The 15,901-nt window shown below is 55.8% G+C and overlaps 1 protein-coding gene across 1 annotated transcript in view; it reads right to left on the bottom strand.

The window, feature by feature from the left end:
* Positions 1 to 5,355: 5,355 nt before the first annotated feature.
* LOC125448722 (polyunsaturated fatty acid lipoxygenase ALOX15B-like) overlaps positions 5,356 to 15,901 on the bottom strand; it is a 48,334-nt gene continuing 37,788 nt past the window's right edge. The window contains exons 12-14 of the mRNA XM_048524204.1: positions 15,115 to 15,215; positions 11,524 to 11,694; positions 5,356 to 5,664 (exon numbers count right to left, since the gene is read on the bottom strand). Of these exons, the coding sequence (XP_048380161.1) occupies positions 5,485 to 5,664; positions 11,524 to 11,694; positions 15,115 to 15,215 (452 nt within the window). The 3' untranslated portion in view covers positions 5,356 to 5,484. The remainder of the gene's footprint in view (positions 5,665 to 11,523; positions 11,695 to 15,114; positions 15,216 to 15,901) is intronic.

Genomic DNA, 15,901 nt, shown 5'->3' with positions numbered 1-15,901 from the left:
AAAGGATTACAGCATTTTTATAAACTTCCTGCTACAATAATCAAATACAGTGTAGTCAGTGTCCTTCCCCTTACTCCAAACACCCAATCCCGTGGGTCACCTACGGGCAGTCCCAGGTTCCCATGATCTTATGGTGTTTACAAGCAATTGTAACCTCTGGGCCTTCGGATCTTTCTATGCATCCTATTCATTCGCATTCCAAAACTTTACAAGCTTTTCTCCTTAGGGTCTGTTTATCTCTAAGGACAGCTTGAGTTCTATTATTCATAGTATTACATATGCTTTCTTTATCAAATTCAGTCATTCCTTTCAAATTTCCCACAGTCCTAATTATACATGTAAAAATACAAAAGAGGGTTAGTTTTAACTAATTGCTGTAAGGTTAATTTCTGTTATAAAGTTAGTTATAAAACGTAAAGCTGTACCACTACTTCTACTTCTGTGATGAAGGGGTTGTGAACAATCTATCTTGCTTGCGGCATAAGATAAGGTGTTTCCTAAGTCTCAGTAACTTTGACATCTGCATGTAAATGCTATTTTACTGCTTCTATTGTATTCTGGTTGTATGTTGAAAACTACTTCAATGATTATCTGAATAATCTTTAACTAGAACCTATCACTTAATACTAAAAGCATTGGTCAAGGCACTGAGTGTAAAAATTGGCAAGTCATGTTACAGTTGTACAAAACTTTAGTTCAGCCACTTGTAAAATATTGCGTGCAGTTCTGCTTGCTACACTATAGGAAGGATGTGGAGGTTTTGGGGAGGGTGCAGAAGAGGATGTTTCCTGGATTGGAGTGGATTAGCCATACAAAGAGTTTGAACAAACTTGGATTGTTTTCACTAGAATGTTGGAGGCTGAGGGGGTGACCTGATAGAGGTACTGAAAATTAGCAGAGGCATGGATAGGGTGGATAGTTGGAGTCTTTTTCCCAGGATGGAAATGTCTTATACTAGGGGTAGAAGTTTAAGGTGAGAGGGGGAACGTTTACAGGAGATATATGAGATAAGTTTTTTTACACAGAGTGTGGTCGGTGCCTTGAACACGCTGACAGGAGGAAACAGAGATGACAGTAACACTTAAGAGGCATTTTAGACATACGTGTGAGCAGACAGGAATAATGGGATAAGTACATTGTGCAGCCAAAAGGCATTGGTTTAGATTGGCAGCATGGTCAGCATATACATTGCGGGCTGAAGGGCCTGCTCCTGTGCTGTACTGTTTTGTGTGGCAGTCCACCTTGGTAGGAGTGGGATAGGAAAGATGATGAACGAATAGCTGGGCAGTGTGCCCTTGATTATAACATCAAACATAAAAGAAGCACGATGGCTCAGTGGTTCGCGCTGCTGCCTCACAGCGCCAGGGACCCAGATTCGATCCCACCGTCAGGCGACTGTCTGTGTGGGGTTTGCACATTCTCCCGGTGTCTGCGTGGGTTTCTCACCACAGTCCAGGGATGTGTGGATTAGGGTGGGTTGGCCGTGCTAAATTGTCTCATGGTGCCCAGGGATGTGCAGGTTAGGGTGGATTGGCCGTGCTAAATTGTCCCATAGTGCCCAGGGATGTGCGGGTTAGGGTGCATTGGCCGTGCTAAATTGTCCCATAGTGCCCAGGGATGTGCGGGTTAGGGTGGGTTGGCCGTGCTAAATTGTCCCGTAGTGCCCAGGGATGTGCGGGTTAGGGTGGATTGGCCGTGCTAAATTGTCCCATAGTGCCCAGGGATGTGCGGGTTAGGGTGGATTGGCCGTGCTAAATTGTCTCATAGTGCCCAGGGATGTGCGGGTTAGGGTGGATTGGCCATGCTAAATTGTCCCGTAGTGCCCAGGGATGTGCGGGTTAGGGTGGATTGACCGTGCTAAATTGTCCCGTAGTGCCCAGGGATGTGTGGGTTAGGGTGGATTGTCCGTGCTAAATTGTCCCGTAGTGCCCAGGGATGTGTGGATTAGGGTGGGTTGGCCGTGCTAAATTGTCCCGTAGTGCCCGGGGATGTGCGGGTTAGGGTGGGTTGGCCGTGATAAATTGTCCCATAGTGCCCAGGGATGTGTGGGTTAGGGTGGATTGGCCATGCTAAATTGTCCCGTAGTGCCCAGGGATGTGCGGGTTAGGGTGGGATTGGCCGTGCTAAATTGTCCCGTAGTGCCCAGGGATGTGCGGGTTAGGGTGGATTGGCCGTGCTAAATTGTCCCGTAGTGCCCAGGGATGTGCGGGTTAGGGTGGATTGGTCATGCTAAATTGTCCCATAGTGCCCAGGGATGTGCGGGTTAGGGTGGATTGGCCGTGCTAAATTGTCCCGTAGTGCCCCGGGATGTGCGGGTTAGGGTGGATTGGCCGTGCTAAATTGTCCCGTAGTGCCCAGGGATGTGTGGGTTAGGGTGGATTGGCCATGCTAAATTGTCCCGTAGTGCCCAGGGATGTGCGGGTTAGGGTGGGATTGGCCGTGCTAAATTGTCCCATAGTGACCAGGGGTGTGCGGGTCAGGGTGGATTGGCCGTGCTAAATTGTCCCATAGTGCCCAGGGATGTGCAGGTTAGGGTGGGTTGGCCGTGCTAAATTGTCCCGTAGTGCCCAGGGATGTGCGGGTTAGGGTGGATTGGCCGTGCTAAATTGTCCCGTAGTGCCCAGGGATGTGCGGGTTAGGGTGGGTTGGCCGTGCTAAATTGTCCCATAGTGCCCAGGGATGTGTGGGTTAGGGTGGGTTGGCCGTGCTAAATTGTCCCGTAGTGCCCAGGGATGTGCAGGTTAGGGTGGATTGGCCGTGCTAAATTGTCCCGTAGTACCCAGGGATGTGCGGGTTAGGGTGGATTGGCCGTGCTAAATTGTCCCGTAGTGCCCAGGGATGTGCGGGTTAGGGTGGATTGGCCGTGCTAAATTGTCCCGTAGTGCCCAGGGATGTGCGGGTTAGGGTGGATTGGCCATGCTAAATTGTCCCGTAGTGCCCAGGGATGTGCGGGTTAGGGTGGATTGGCCGTGCTAAATTGTCCCGTAGTGCCCAGGGATGTGTGGGTTAGGGTGGATTGGCCATGCTAAATTGTCCCGTAGTGCCCAGGGATGTGCGGGTTAGGGTGGATTGGCCGTGCTAAATTGTCCCATAGTGCCCAGGGATGTGCGGGTTAGGGTGGATTGGCCATGCTAAATTGTCCCGTAGTGCCCAGGGATGTGCGGGTTAGGGTGGATTGGCCGTGCTAAATTGTCCCGTAGTGCCCAGGGATGTGTGGGTTAGGGTGGGTTGGCCGTGCTAAATTGTCCCATAGTGTCCAGGGACATGTAGGCTAGCGGGGAGATAGGTCCAGGTGGGATGCTCTGCGGTTCAGTGTGGACATGTTGGGCCGAAGATCCTGTTTCCACACTGTACGGATTCTGTGAAAGGGTGCTAAATGGGAGTTGTGTAAGATTTTGTTTAGTCTGTGGTTACAATGCTGCACGCATTGTGAAATACTATCACATCAGGTAGATCAGGCGTGCTTGTAACCTTGATAACAAAATGTGAGGCTGGATGAACACAGCAGGCCAAGCAGCATCTCAGGAGCACAAAAGCTGACGTTTCGGGCCTAGACCCTTCATCAGAGAGGGGGATGGGGGGAGGGAACTGGAATAAATAGGGAGAGAGGGGGAGGCGGACCGAAGATGGAGAGTAAAGAAGATAGGTGGAGAAGGTGTGGGTGGGGAGGTAGGGAGGGGATAGGTCAGTCCAGGGAAGACGGACAGGTCAAGGAGGTGGGATGAGGTTAGTAGGTAGCTGGGGGTGCGGCTTGGGGTGGGAGGAAGGGATGGGTGAGAGGAAGAACCGGTTAGGGAAACAGAGACAGGTTGGACTGGTTTTGGGATGCAGTGGGTGGGGGGGAAGAGCTGGGCTGGTTGTGTGGTGCAGTGGGGGGAGGGGATGAACTGGGCTGGTTTAGGGATGCAGTGGGGGAAGGGGAGATTTTGAAACTGGTGAAGTCCACATTGATACCATATGGCTGCAGGGTTCCCAGGCGGAATATGAGTTGCTGTTCCTGCAACCTTCGGGTGGCATCATTGTGGCAGTGCAGGAGGCCCATGATGGACATGTCATCAAGAGAATGGGAGGGGGAGTGGAAATGGTTTGCGACTGGGAGGTGCAGTTGTTTGTTGCGAACTGAGCGGAGGTGTTCTGCAAAGCGGTCCCCAAGCCTCCGCTTGGTTTCCCCAATGTAGAGAAAGCCGCACCGGGTACAGTGGATGCAGTATACCACATTGGCAGATGTGCAGGTGAACCTCTGCTTAATGTGGAATGTCATCTTGGGGCCTGGGATGGGGGTGAGGGAGGAGGTGTGGGGACAAGTGTAGCATTTCCTGCGGTTGCAGGGGAAGGTGCCGGGTGTGGTGGGGTTGGAGGGCAGTGTGGAGCGAACAAGGGAGTCACGGAGAGAGTGGTCTCTCCGGAAAGCAGACAGGGGTGGGGATGGAAAAATGTCTTGGGTGGTGGGGTCGGATTGTAAATGGTGGAAGTGTCGGAGGATAATGCGTTGTATCCGGAGGTTGGTAGGGTGGTGTGTGAGAACGAGGGGGATCCTCTTGGGGCGGTTGTGGCGGGGGCGGGGTGTGAGGGATGTGTCGCGGGAAATGCGGGAGACGCGGTCAAGGGCGTTCTCAATCACCATGGGGGGGAAGTTGCGGTCCTTAAAGAACTTGGACATCTGGGATGTGCGGGAGTGGAATGTCTTATCGTGGGAGCAGATGCGGCGGAGGCGGAGGAATTGGGAATAGGGGATGGAATTTTTGCAGGAGGGTGGGTGGGAGGAGGTGTATTCTAGGTAGCTGTGGGAGTCGGTGTGCTTGAAATGGACATCAGTTACAAGCTGGTTGCCTGAGATGGAGACTGAGAGGTCCAGGAAGGTGAGGGATGTGCTGGATAATTACGTCAGCTTTTGTGCTTGTAACCTTGCTGCTTTGCTGGCTTGTGGCTGGGGCCCACACTTGTTTGGGGATAAGCCGAGTGTCCTGCTTTCATGAAGGGTTGGGCGGTCAGTTAGCTCCGTTGGATGGACAGCTAGCTCCACAATGCGCAATGACGCCAAGAGCATGGGTTCACAAACTGGTTGAGGTTCCAATGAGGGGCTTTCCTTCCCAATCTCTCCCCCACCCCTCACGTGTGGCGTGGTGACCCTCAGATTAAACCACCCCCAGCCCTGTACTCTGGCAGAAGACACAGCGCCCAACTCCCCACGAGGAACACATCCATTGGTACAGTGGTAGCACCGTACCTCTGAGCCAGGAGGCCTGGGTTCAACTGCCACCTGCTCCGTGTATCTGAGAAAATTAATGCAGAAAATGCCAAGCGCACCAGGGAAACAGAAAGACAAAAATATAAAGAGTCAATAACAAAGAGGAGTTTTGGGAAGCTTATCTTCCTTCGTTTAAGTGGAAAGTAAGTAGCAAATACATCAGCGTTTTGGAATAATTTTGAAGCAGAACATTCGAATCCACAGGAAGCAGGAATTGGAAATGGAGCCCAAAGATCTCATATTGCGACACTGTTTTCGATGAGGTTGGGTTGCAGATAGTCGTACTTCAGCTCAAGATCTTCATTTCGCTTCCTGATCTCGTCTGTGATCTGCAGCAGATCTTGCTGGAACTTCTCTATGCACACCTTCGGTGCTGCCTCAGTAAACCGTTCCTCAATGTAAACGCCAAGCTTGGTCTGGAGAATAAAGGAAACTCACAGACCCAGCAAAGAGTAAATGAGGTGAACTAAACCTGACCCCATAGAGAGGGACTGAGGAGCTGCCTCTGTTTCCTGCAGTATCCCCCTTCACGTGCAGGGGACTCTGTTTCCATGCAGTGATTGTCTAATATGGGTAATGCACATGGATGTAGACAATGGGTGGAGAAGCAGCTCCTGAGAGGATACCCCACGCCCGAAGTTTACCTCTAAAACACCAATTGGAGGGTGTTTACTTTACACACACCCTCCAAATGCAAACAACAAACATCCTGGTTGCGCATTTCTTCAACATTTGGGGCTTGGCAGGACAGAGGACGTGACAATTGAGAAAGATGTGAGACAGGTGCCCATCACAGCATTCACCACATCGAGCACAGGTTCACTGGGAGGAGACGGGGGTTGGGGGGATGTCGGCTGCTTTGCAACACAGAGTGATGCCAACGAGGTGGGTTCAAATCCTGCACAACACCCCTTCTCTCCCTCTGCACTAACCCTCCAACAGTGCCCGCTCCCTCAGCGCTGACCCTCCGACAGTGCCCACTCCCTCAGCACTGACCCTCCGACAGTGCCCGCTCCCTCAGCACTGACCCTCCGATAGTGCCCGCTCCCTCATCACTGACCCTCCGACAGTTTCCGCTCCCTCAGCACTGACCCTCCGACAGTGCCCGCTCCCTCAACACTGACCCTCCGAAACTGTCCGCTCCCTCAGCACTGACCCTTCGACAGTGTGGCACTCCCTCAGCACTGACCCGCCGACAGTGTCCGCTCCCTCAGCGCTGACCCTCCAACAGTGAGGCGCTTGCTCAGCACTGACCCTCCGACAGTGCCCGCTCCCTCAGCACTGACCCTCTGACAGTACCCGCTCCCACAGCACTGACCCTCCGACAGTGCCCGCTCCCTCAGCACTGACCCTCCGACAGTGCCCGCTCCCTCATCACTGACCCTCCGACAGTTTCCGCTCCCTCAGCACTGACCCTCCGACAGTGCCCGCTCCCTCAAAACTGACCCTACGAAACTGTCCGCTCCCTTAGCACTGACCCTTCGACAGTGTGGCACTCCCTCAGCACTGACCCGCCGACAGTGTCTGCTCCCTCAGCGCTGACCCTCCGACAGTGCGGCCCTTGCCCAGCACTGACCTGCCGACATTGTGGCGATCCCTCAGCACTGACCCTTCGACAGTGCCCACTCCCTCAGCGCTGACCCTCCGGCAGTGCCCGCTCCCTCAGCACTGACCTTTCGACAGTGCGGCACTCCCTCAGCGCTGACCCTCCGAGAGTGTCCGCTCCCTCAGCGCTGACCCTCCGACAGTGCGGCGCTCGCTCAGCACTGACCCTCCGACAGTGCCCAGTCCCTCAGCACTGACCCTCCGATAGTGCCCGCTCCCTCAGCGCTGACCCTCCGGCAGTGTGGCGCTCCCTCAGCACTGACCCTGCGACAGTGCCCACTCCCTCAGCGCTGACCCACCGACAGTGCCCGCTCCCTCAGCACTGACCCTCCGACAGTGCTCACTCCCTCAGCACTGACCCTCCGACAGTACCCGCTCCCTCAGCACTGACCCTCCGACAGTGCCCGCTCCCTCAACACTGACCCTCCGAAACTGTCCGCTCCCTCAGCACTGACCCTTCGACAGTGTGGCACTCCCTCAGCACTGACCCGCCGACAGTGTCCGCTCCCTCAGCGCTGACCCTCCAACAGTGAGGCGCTTGCTCAGCACTGACCCTCCGACAGTGCCCGCTCCCTCAGCACTGACCCTCCAACAGTAACCGCTCCCTCAGCACTGACCCTCCGACAGTGCCCGCTCCCTCAGCACTGACCCTCCGACAGTGCCCGCTCCCTCATCACTGACCCTCCGACAGTTTCCGCTCCCTCAGCACTGACCCTCTGACAGTGCCCGCTCCCTCAACACTGACCCTCCGAAACTGTCCGCTCCCTCAACACTGACCCTTCGACAGCGTGGCACTCCCTCAGCACTGACCCGCCGACAGTGTCCGCTCCCTCAGCGCTGACCCGCCGACAGTGCGGCGCTTGCTCAGCACTGACCCTCCGACAGTGCCCGCTCCCTCAGCACTGACCCTCCGACAGTGTGGCGATCCCTCAGCACTAACCCTTCGACAGTGTGGCACTCCCTCAGTGCTGACCCTCCGATAGTGCCCGCTCCCTCAGCGCTGACCCTCCGACAGTGTGGCGCTCCCTCAGCACTGACCCTTCGACAGTGTGGCACTCCCTCAGCGCTGACCCTCCGACAGTGTCCCCTCCCTCAGCGCTGACCCTCCGTTAGTGTCCGCACCCTCAGTGCTGACCCTCCGTCAGTGTCCACTCCCTCAGTGCTGACACTCCGACAGTGCGGCGCTTGCTCAGCACTGACCCTCCGACAGTGCGGCGATCCCTCAGCACTGACCCTTCGACAGTGTGGCACTCCCTCAGCGCTGACCCTCCGACAGTGCGGCGCTTGCTCAGCGCTGACCCTCCGACAGTGCCCACTCCCTCAGCACTGACCCTTCGACAGTGTGGCACTCCCTCAGCGCTGACCCTCCGACAGTGCGGCGCTTGCTCAGCGCTGACCCTCCGACAGAGTCCGCTCCCTCAGCACTGACCCTCCGACTGTGCCCACTCACTCAGCACTGACCCTCCGACAGTGCCCACTCAGTCAGCACTGACCCTCCGACAGTACCCGCTCCCTCAGCGCTGTCCCTCTGACAGTGTCCCCTCCCTCAGCGCTGACCCTCCGGCAGTGCCCACTCACTCAGCACTGACCCTCCGACAGTGCCCACTCAGTCAGCACTGACCCTCCGACAGTGCCCGCTCCCTCAGCACTGACCCTCCGACTGTGTCCGCTGCCTCAGCACTGACCCTTTGACAGTGCCCACTCCCTCAGCAGTGACCCACCGACAGTGCCCGCTCCCTCAGCACTGACCCTCCGACAGTGCGGCGCTCCCTCAGCACTGACCCTCCGTCAGTGTCCGCTCCCTCAGCACTGACTCTACGACAGTGTCCGCTCCCTCAGCGCTGACCCTACGACAGTGTCTGCTCCCTCAACACTGACCCTCCGAAACTGTCCGCTCCCTTAGCACTGACCCTTCGACAGTGTGGCACTCCCTCAGCACTGACCCTCCGACAGTTTCCGCTCCCTCAGCACTGACCTTCTGACAGTGCCCGCTCCCTCAACACTGACCCTCCGAAACTGTCCGCTCCCTTAGCACTGACCCTTCGAAAGTGTGGCACTCCCTCAGCACTGACCCGCCGACAGTGTCCGCTCCCTCAGCGCTGACCCTCCGACAGTGCGGCGCTTGCTCAGCACTGACCCTCCGACAGTGTGGCGATCCCTCAGCACTGACCCTCCGGCAGTGCCCGCTCCCTCAGCACTGACCTTTCGACAGTGTGGCACTCCCTCAGCGCTGACCCTCCGAGAGTGTCCGCTCCCTCAGCGCTGACCCTCCAACAGTGCCCATTCCCTCAGCGCTGACCCTCCGACAGTGCCCATTCCCTCAGCGCTGACCCTGCGACAGTGTGGCGCTCCCTCAGCACTGACCCTTCGACAGTGTGGCACTCCCTCAGCGCTGACCCTCCGACAGTGTCCCCTCCCTCAGCGCTGACCCTCCGTTAGTGTCCGCACCCTCAGCGCTGACCCTCCGTCAGTGTCCACTCCCTCAGTGCTGACCCTCCGACAGTGCGGCGCTTGCTCAGCACTGACCCTCCGACAGTGCGGCCATCCGTCAGCACTGACCCTTCGACAGTGTGGCACTCCCTCAGCGCTGACCCTCCGACAGTGCGGCGCTTGCTCAGCGCTGACCCTCCGACAGAGTCCGCTCCCTCAGCGCCTACCCTCCGACAGTACCCGCTCCCTCAGCGCTGTCCCTCTGACAGTGTCCGCTCCCTCAGCACTGACCCTCCGACAGTGTCCACACCCTCAGCGCTGACCCTCCGACAATGTGGCGCTCCCTCAGCACTGACCCTCCGACAGTGTCCCCTCTCTCAGCGCTGACCATCCGACAGTGCCCACTCCCTCAGCACTGACCCTTCGAAACTGTCCGCTCCCTCAGCACTGACCCTTCGACAGTGCCCACTCCCTCAGCACTGACCTTCCGACAGTGTCCCCTCCCTCAGCGCTGACACTCCGACAGTATTCCCTCCCTCAGTGCTGACCATCCGACAGTGTCCGCTCATTCAGCGCTGACCCTCCAACAGTGCGGCGCTTCCTCAGCACTGACCCTCCGACAGTGCGGTGCTCCTTCAGCACTGATCTTCCGACAGTGCCCACTCACTCAGCACTGACCCTCCGACAGTGCCCACTCAGTCAGCACTGACCCTCCGACAGTGCCCGCTCCCTCAGCACTGACCCTCCGACTGTGCCCGCTCCCTCAGCGCTGACCCTCCGAAGTGCCCACTCCCTCAGCGCTGACCCTCCGAAGTGCCCACTCTCTCAGCACTGACCCTCCGACAGTGCCCAGTCCCTCAGCACTGACCCTCCGACAGTGCCCGCTCCCTCAGCACTGACCCTCCGACTGTGCCCGCTCCCTCAGCGCTGACCCTCCAACAGTGCGGTGCTCCCTCAGCGCTGACCCTCCGAAGTGCCCACTCTCTCAGCACTGACCCTCCGACAGTGCCCAGTCCCTCAGCACTGACCCTCCGACAGTGTCCCCTCCCTCAGCACTGACCCTCCGACTGTGCCCGCTCCCTCAGCACTGACCCTACGACAGTGTCCGCTCCCTCAGCGCTGACCCTCCGTCAGTGTCCGCTCCCTCAGTGCTGACCGTCCGACAGTGCGGCTCTCCCTCAGCGCTGACCCTCTGACTGTGCGGTGCTCCCTCAGCGCTGAGCCTCCGACAGTGCCCACTCACTCAGCACTGACCGTCCGACAGTGCCCGCTCCCTCAACACTGACCCTCTGACAGTGCCCGTTCCCTCAGCACTGACCCGCCGTCAGTGTCCGCTCCCTCAGCACTGACCCTACGACAGTGCCCGCTCCCTCAGCACTGACCCTCCGACAGTGTCCCCTCCCTCAGCGCTGACCCTCCATTAGTGTCCGCTCCCTCAACACTGACCCTCTGACAGTGCCCGCTCCCTCAGCACTGACCCGCCGTCAGTGTCCGCTCCCTCAGCACTGACCCTACGACAGTGCCCGCTCCCTCAGCACTGACCCTCCGACAGTGCCCGCTCCCTCAGCGCTGACCCTGCGTCAGTGTCCGCTCCCTCAGTGCTGACCCTCCGACAGTGTGGTGCTCCCTCAGCACTGACCCTCCGACAGTTCAGTGCTCCTTCAGCACTGATCCTCCGACAGTGCCCACTCCCTCAGCACTGACCGTCCGACAGTTCCCACTCCCTCAGCACTGACCCTCCGACTCTGCCCGCTCCCTCAGCACTGACCCTCCGACAGTGCCCGCTCCCTCAGCACTGACCCTTCGACAGTGCCCGCTCGCTCAGCAGTGACCCACCGACAGTGCCTGCTCCCTCAGCACTGACCCTCCGACTGTGCCCGCTCCCTCATCACTGTCCCTCTGACAGTGTCCCCTCCCTCAGCGCTGACCCTCCGACAGTGCCCTTTCCCCAAGCACTGACCCTCCGACAGTGCCCACTCCATCAGCACTGACCCTCCGACAGTGCCCATTCCCTAAGCACTGACCCTCCGACAGTGCCCATTCCCTAAGCACTGACCCTCCGACAGTGCCCACTCCATCAGCGCTCTACTGGAGTGTGAGGTTTGTGCTCGCTCTGTGCAGGTAGACCTGAGACTGGAGACCGAGGTGGCATAGAGCTGCCAACGGGTGCAGGACCTGGAGAGGGTTGATCGGGTGTTGAGTTGTTATGAGCGGACCGGGGCGTTCGGTCTGGTACTTACTGAAATTGGTGACGTTTTGCTGAGTAAATAAATAGTCGCAACCACTGCGGCCGTCTCCTTTTTCCCAGGCAACGTACACATGATATCCAGTTTCCTGGCCTTCCCCTTCTCGCTGGGCGGTGGTTTCTGCATAGTCGATGGATTGTTTGGCATCCAGGAGCCCCAATCATACTGAGTGAAACATGAAGCATAAATAAAAATAATGTTTACTGGCGTTCCAGTCTCGCAAGAGTTCATCTGGTAACAATTACTACACAGCCCTCATCTAATTACACTGAAATTTCTCAGCCAACACCATCCCACAGAAGAAGTTACCTGAAGGTAATAACACTTCAGCCACAGGCCCCCTCAAAGATCTGCTACATATAACTTTCTCAGGGCTACAGGGAAAAGGATCTGGGGAAACAAGGTGCTTCTGCAGTGGGCCAGCACACACACAATGGGCCAAATGTCCTCAGGCTACGCATGAAACATAACCCTGTGAATCGTCAGTCAGAGGGCACTAGCCTGAGTGTCAGAGTGATGCCACTCCTGGCTGTACCCCTGAGTTTTACCCCAGGGACGATTTCTGCTACGGCACACACAGATGACACACAATTCTCTGGTGTACTTTCAAACCGCACCCCCGCCGTGACCCCGGCCAATGCACCTGCCCGCCTGGCCCAGAAATATTCACTGCCCCCACCCCACATGCACCAACACCACCTCTCCCCCCATGTCCCCAGCCGGTCCGAGGGTCACAGGTGACGTGCTGGGAAGTGGGGGATGCACTTTACCAAACAGCTGGGCAAATGAGTGCCTCCCGGCAAACTGAGGAAGACCAGGCGTGGATTTGAAAAAGACTGTAAGTTGTGGTTATGGAATCTCGTTGTTTGCAAAGAGCCAAATCTTTGCCCAAAATTCAATTAATAAGGCCCTGAAGCACAGGAGCGGAAGTAGGCCATTCGGCCCATTGGGTCAGCTCTGCCATTCAATGGGATTGTGGCCGATCTGATCATCGTCAGCTCCAACTCGCTGCCCAAATCATAGAGTCCCCATGGTGCAGCAGGTGGACATTCGGCCCATTGAGTTCACACTGACTGTCTGAAGAGCACCCAACAAACTCCCCCAGCTTATCCCAATAACCCTGCAATAACATGGCCAATCCACCCTAACCCACACATCCCTGGGCACTATGGGACAATTTAGCACGGCCAATCCACCCTAACCCGCACATCCCTGGGCACTACGGGACAATTTAGCACGGCCAATCCACCCTAACCCGCACATCCCTGGGCACTACGGGACAATTTAGCACGGCCAATCCATCCTAACCCGCACATCCCTGGGGACTATGGGACAATTTAGCACAGCCAATCCACCCTAACCTGCACATCCCTGACACTATTGGACAATGTAGCACGGCCAATCCACCCTAACCCGCACATCCCTGGGCACTACGGGACAATTTAGCACGGCCAATCCACCCTAACGCGCACATCCCTGACACTATTGGACAATGTAGCACGGCCAATCCACCCTAACCCGCACATCCCTGGGCACTACGGGACAATTTAGCACGGCCAATCCACCCTAACCTGCACATCCCTGACACTATTGGACAATGTAGCACGGCCAATCCACCCTAACCCGCACATCCCTGGGCACTATGGGACAATTTAGCACGGCCAATCCACCCTAACCCACACATCCCTGGACACTATGGGACAATTTAGCACGGCCAATCCACCCTAACCCGCACATCCCTGTGCACTACGGGACAATTTAGCACGGCCAATCCACCCTAACCCGCACATCCCTGGGCACTACAGGACAATTTAGCATGGCCAATCCATCCTAACCCGTACATCCATGGACACTATGGGACAATTTAGCACGGCCAATCCACCCTAACCCGCACATCCCTGGGCACTATGGGACAATTTAGCACGGCCAATCCACCCTAACCCGCACATCCCTGGGCACTACAGGACAATTTAGCACGGCCAATCCCACCCTAACCCGCACATCCCTGGGCACTATGGGACAATTTAGCATGGCCAATCCATCCTAACCCGTACATCCCTGGACACTACGGGACAATTTAGCACGGCCAATCCACCCTAACCCGCACATCCCTGGGCACTACGGGACAATTTAGCACGGCCAATCCACCCTAACCTGCACATCCCTGGACACTATGGGACAATTTAGCACGGCCAATTCACCCTAACCCGCACATCCCTGGGCACTACGGGACAATTTAGCACGGCCAATCCACCCTAACCTGCACATCCCTGGACACTATGGGACAATTTAGCACGGCCAATTCACCCTAACTGGCACATCCCTGTGCACTACGGGACAATTTAGCACGGCCAATCCACCCTAACCCGCACATCCCTGTGCACTACGGGACAATTTAGCACGGCCAATCCACCCTAACCCGCACATCCCTGTGTACTACGGGACAATTTAGCACGGCCAATCCACCCTAACCCGCACATCCCTGGGCACTATGGGACAATTTAGCACGGCCAATCCACCCTAACCCGCACATCCCTGTGCACTACGGGACAATTTAGCACGGCCAATCCACCCTAACCCGCACATCCCTGGGCACTACGGGACAATTTAGCACGGCCAATCCACCCTAACCCGCACATCCCTGGGCACTATGGGACAATTTAGCACGGCCAATCCACCCTAACCCACACATCCCTGGACACTATGGGACAATTTAGCACGGCCAATCCACCCTAACCCGCACATCCCTGTGCACTACGGGACAATTTAGCACGGCCAATCCACCCTAACCCGCACATCCCTGGGCACTATGGGACAATTTAGCACGGCCAATCCACCCTAACCCGCACATCCCTGGGCACTATGGGACAATTTAGCACGGCCAATCCACCCTAACCCGCACATCCCTGGGCACTACGGGACAATTTAGCACGGCCAATCCACCCTAACCCGCACATCCCTGGGCACTACGGGACAATTTAGCACGGCCAATCCACCCTAACCCGCACATCCCTGGGCACTATGGGACAATTTAGCACGGCCAATCCACCCTAACCCGCACATCCCTGGACACTATTGGACAATGTAGCACGGCCAACCCACCCTAACCTGCACTTCTTTGGACTTTGGGAGGAAACTAGAGCACTCAGAGGAAACCCGCACAGACACGGGGAGAATGTGTATACTTCACACAGATAGTTGGCCGAGGATGAAATTGACCCCGGGCCCCTGGCGCTGTGAGGCTGCAGTGCTAACCACTGAGCCACCTTTACTCCATAAGCCTTGATTCCTTTACTGATTAAAAATCTCTTAGCCTCAAATAGCTCAGCTTCAACAGCTTCTGAAGTCAAGAATTCCATAAATCCTGGGAGAAGAAATTCTTCCACATCTCTGTCTCCAATGGGTGTCTCCTTATTGTGAGATGATGCCCTCTCTGGAGCTAGACTTTCCCACAGAGGAAAACAACATTTCCACACCTGTCAAACCCCCTTATAAGTTTCTTCCAAACTCCAGTGAGTTCAGGCCAATGTAGGTGAAGAAGATCATTCTTCCTGGTGAGTCCATAGAGATATTTGGTTCATTTACCTGCCCAGAATTTACTGCAGCGTGTCTCCCAGAACAGGTAAATATCACCATGGTGAGATACTTGGTAAGGTCTGCTTTCGTTTGGAATGCCATCGGGAATCCTGGAGAGAGAGGGAGAGAGAGTATGACGGAATTAAGAGGATGTAGAGATTCACTATGAAGATGACCACAATGTTGTGAATCATTCCAAAGGCTCCCTGCCTGAAGATGGTATTAATGAGAGGCTAATCAATGAAATTGTTAGATTATCCTGGATAGGAATGCAGCATTTCAACTTCTCACGCAATCCATTCAATCTCCTAGAGATTGTGCTTCCATCTGAGGGAAGAGAGTATGACATTCATTGTTTGGTGGGAGTCACATGTAGGTATCAGAAAGGAGGAGTGTGAATAAGGGGTAGTCAGGCTGTCGAATGTGTTTGAGGTGTACAAGGGAACAAAGCAAGAGATAGGACAGATCCTACCTCCATTCTCTGCTTTCCAAATAGCCAGAGCTTGCATGAGCAGGTGGCAATTGGCTTTGCAAAAGAGGAAAGTTTACTTCTGAAGTTTATCAAGTCTTAATTTGAATTAATTATTGTTAACTGAGTCGCTGCCTTTGTAAAATTTCCTCACTAAAATAAAGAATTCCTGCCATTTGCTTGGTCTCACCCCACATCCTCTTCATACAATCCTCTTGGAATCCATGATACACTAACTACACCACCACTGGAAACGTATCCCCGTTCCATCAGTGTCTCTGGGTCAGAATCCAGGAATTCCCTCCCTCAGGGACACTGTGGGTCTAC

Source organism: Stegostoma tigrinum, chromosome 45 (genome assembly GCF_030684315.1).
Source record: "Stegostoma tigrinum isolate sSteTig4 chromosome 45, sSteTig4.hap1, whole genome shotgun sequence".
Lineage (NCBI taxonomy): Eukaryota > Metazoa > Chordata > Chondrichthyes > Orectolobiformes > Stegostomatidae > Stegostoma > Stegostoma tigrinum.
The sequence above is the reverse complement of the archived record's forward strand: the minus strand, read 5'-3'. Positions and strand labels throughout refer to the sequence as shown.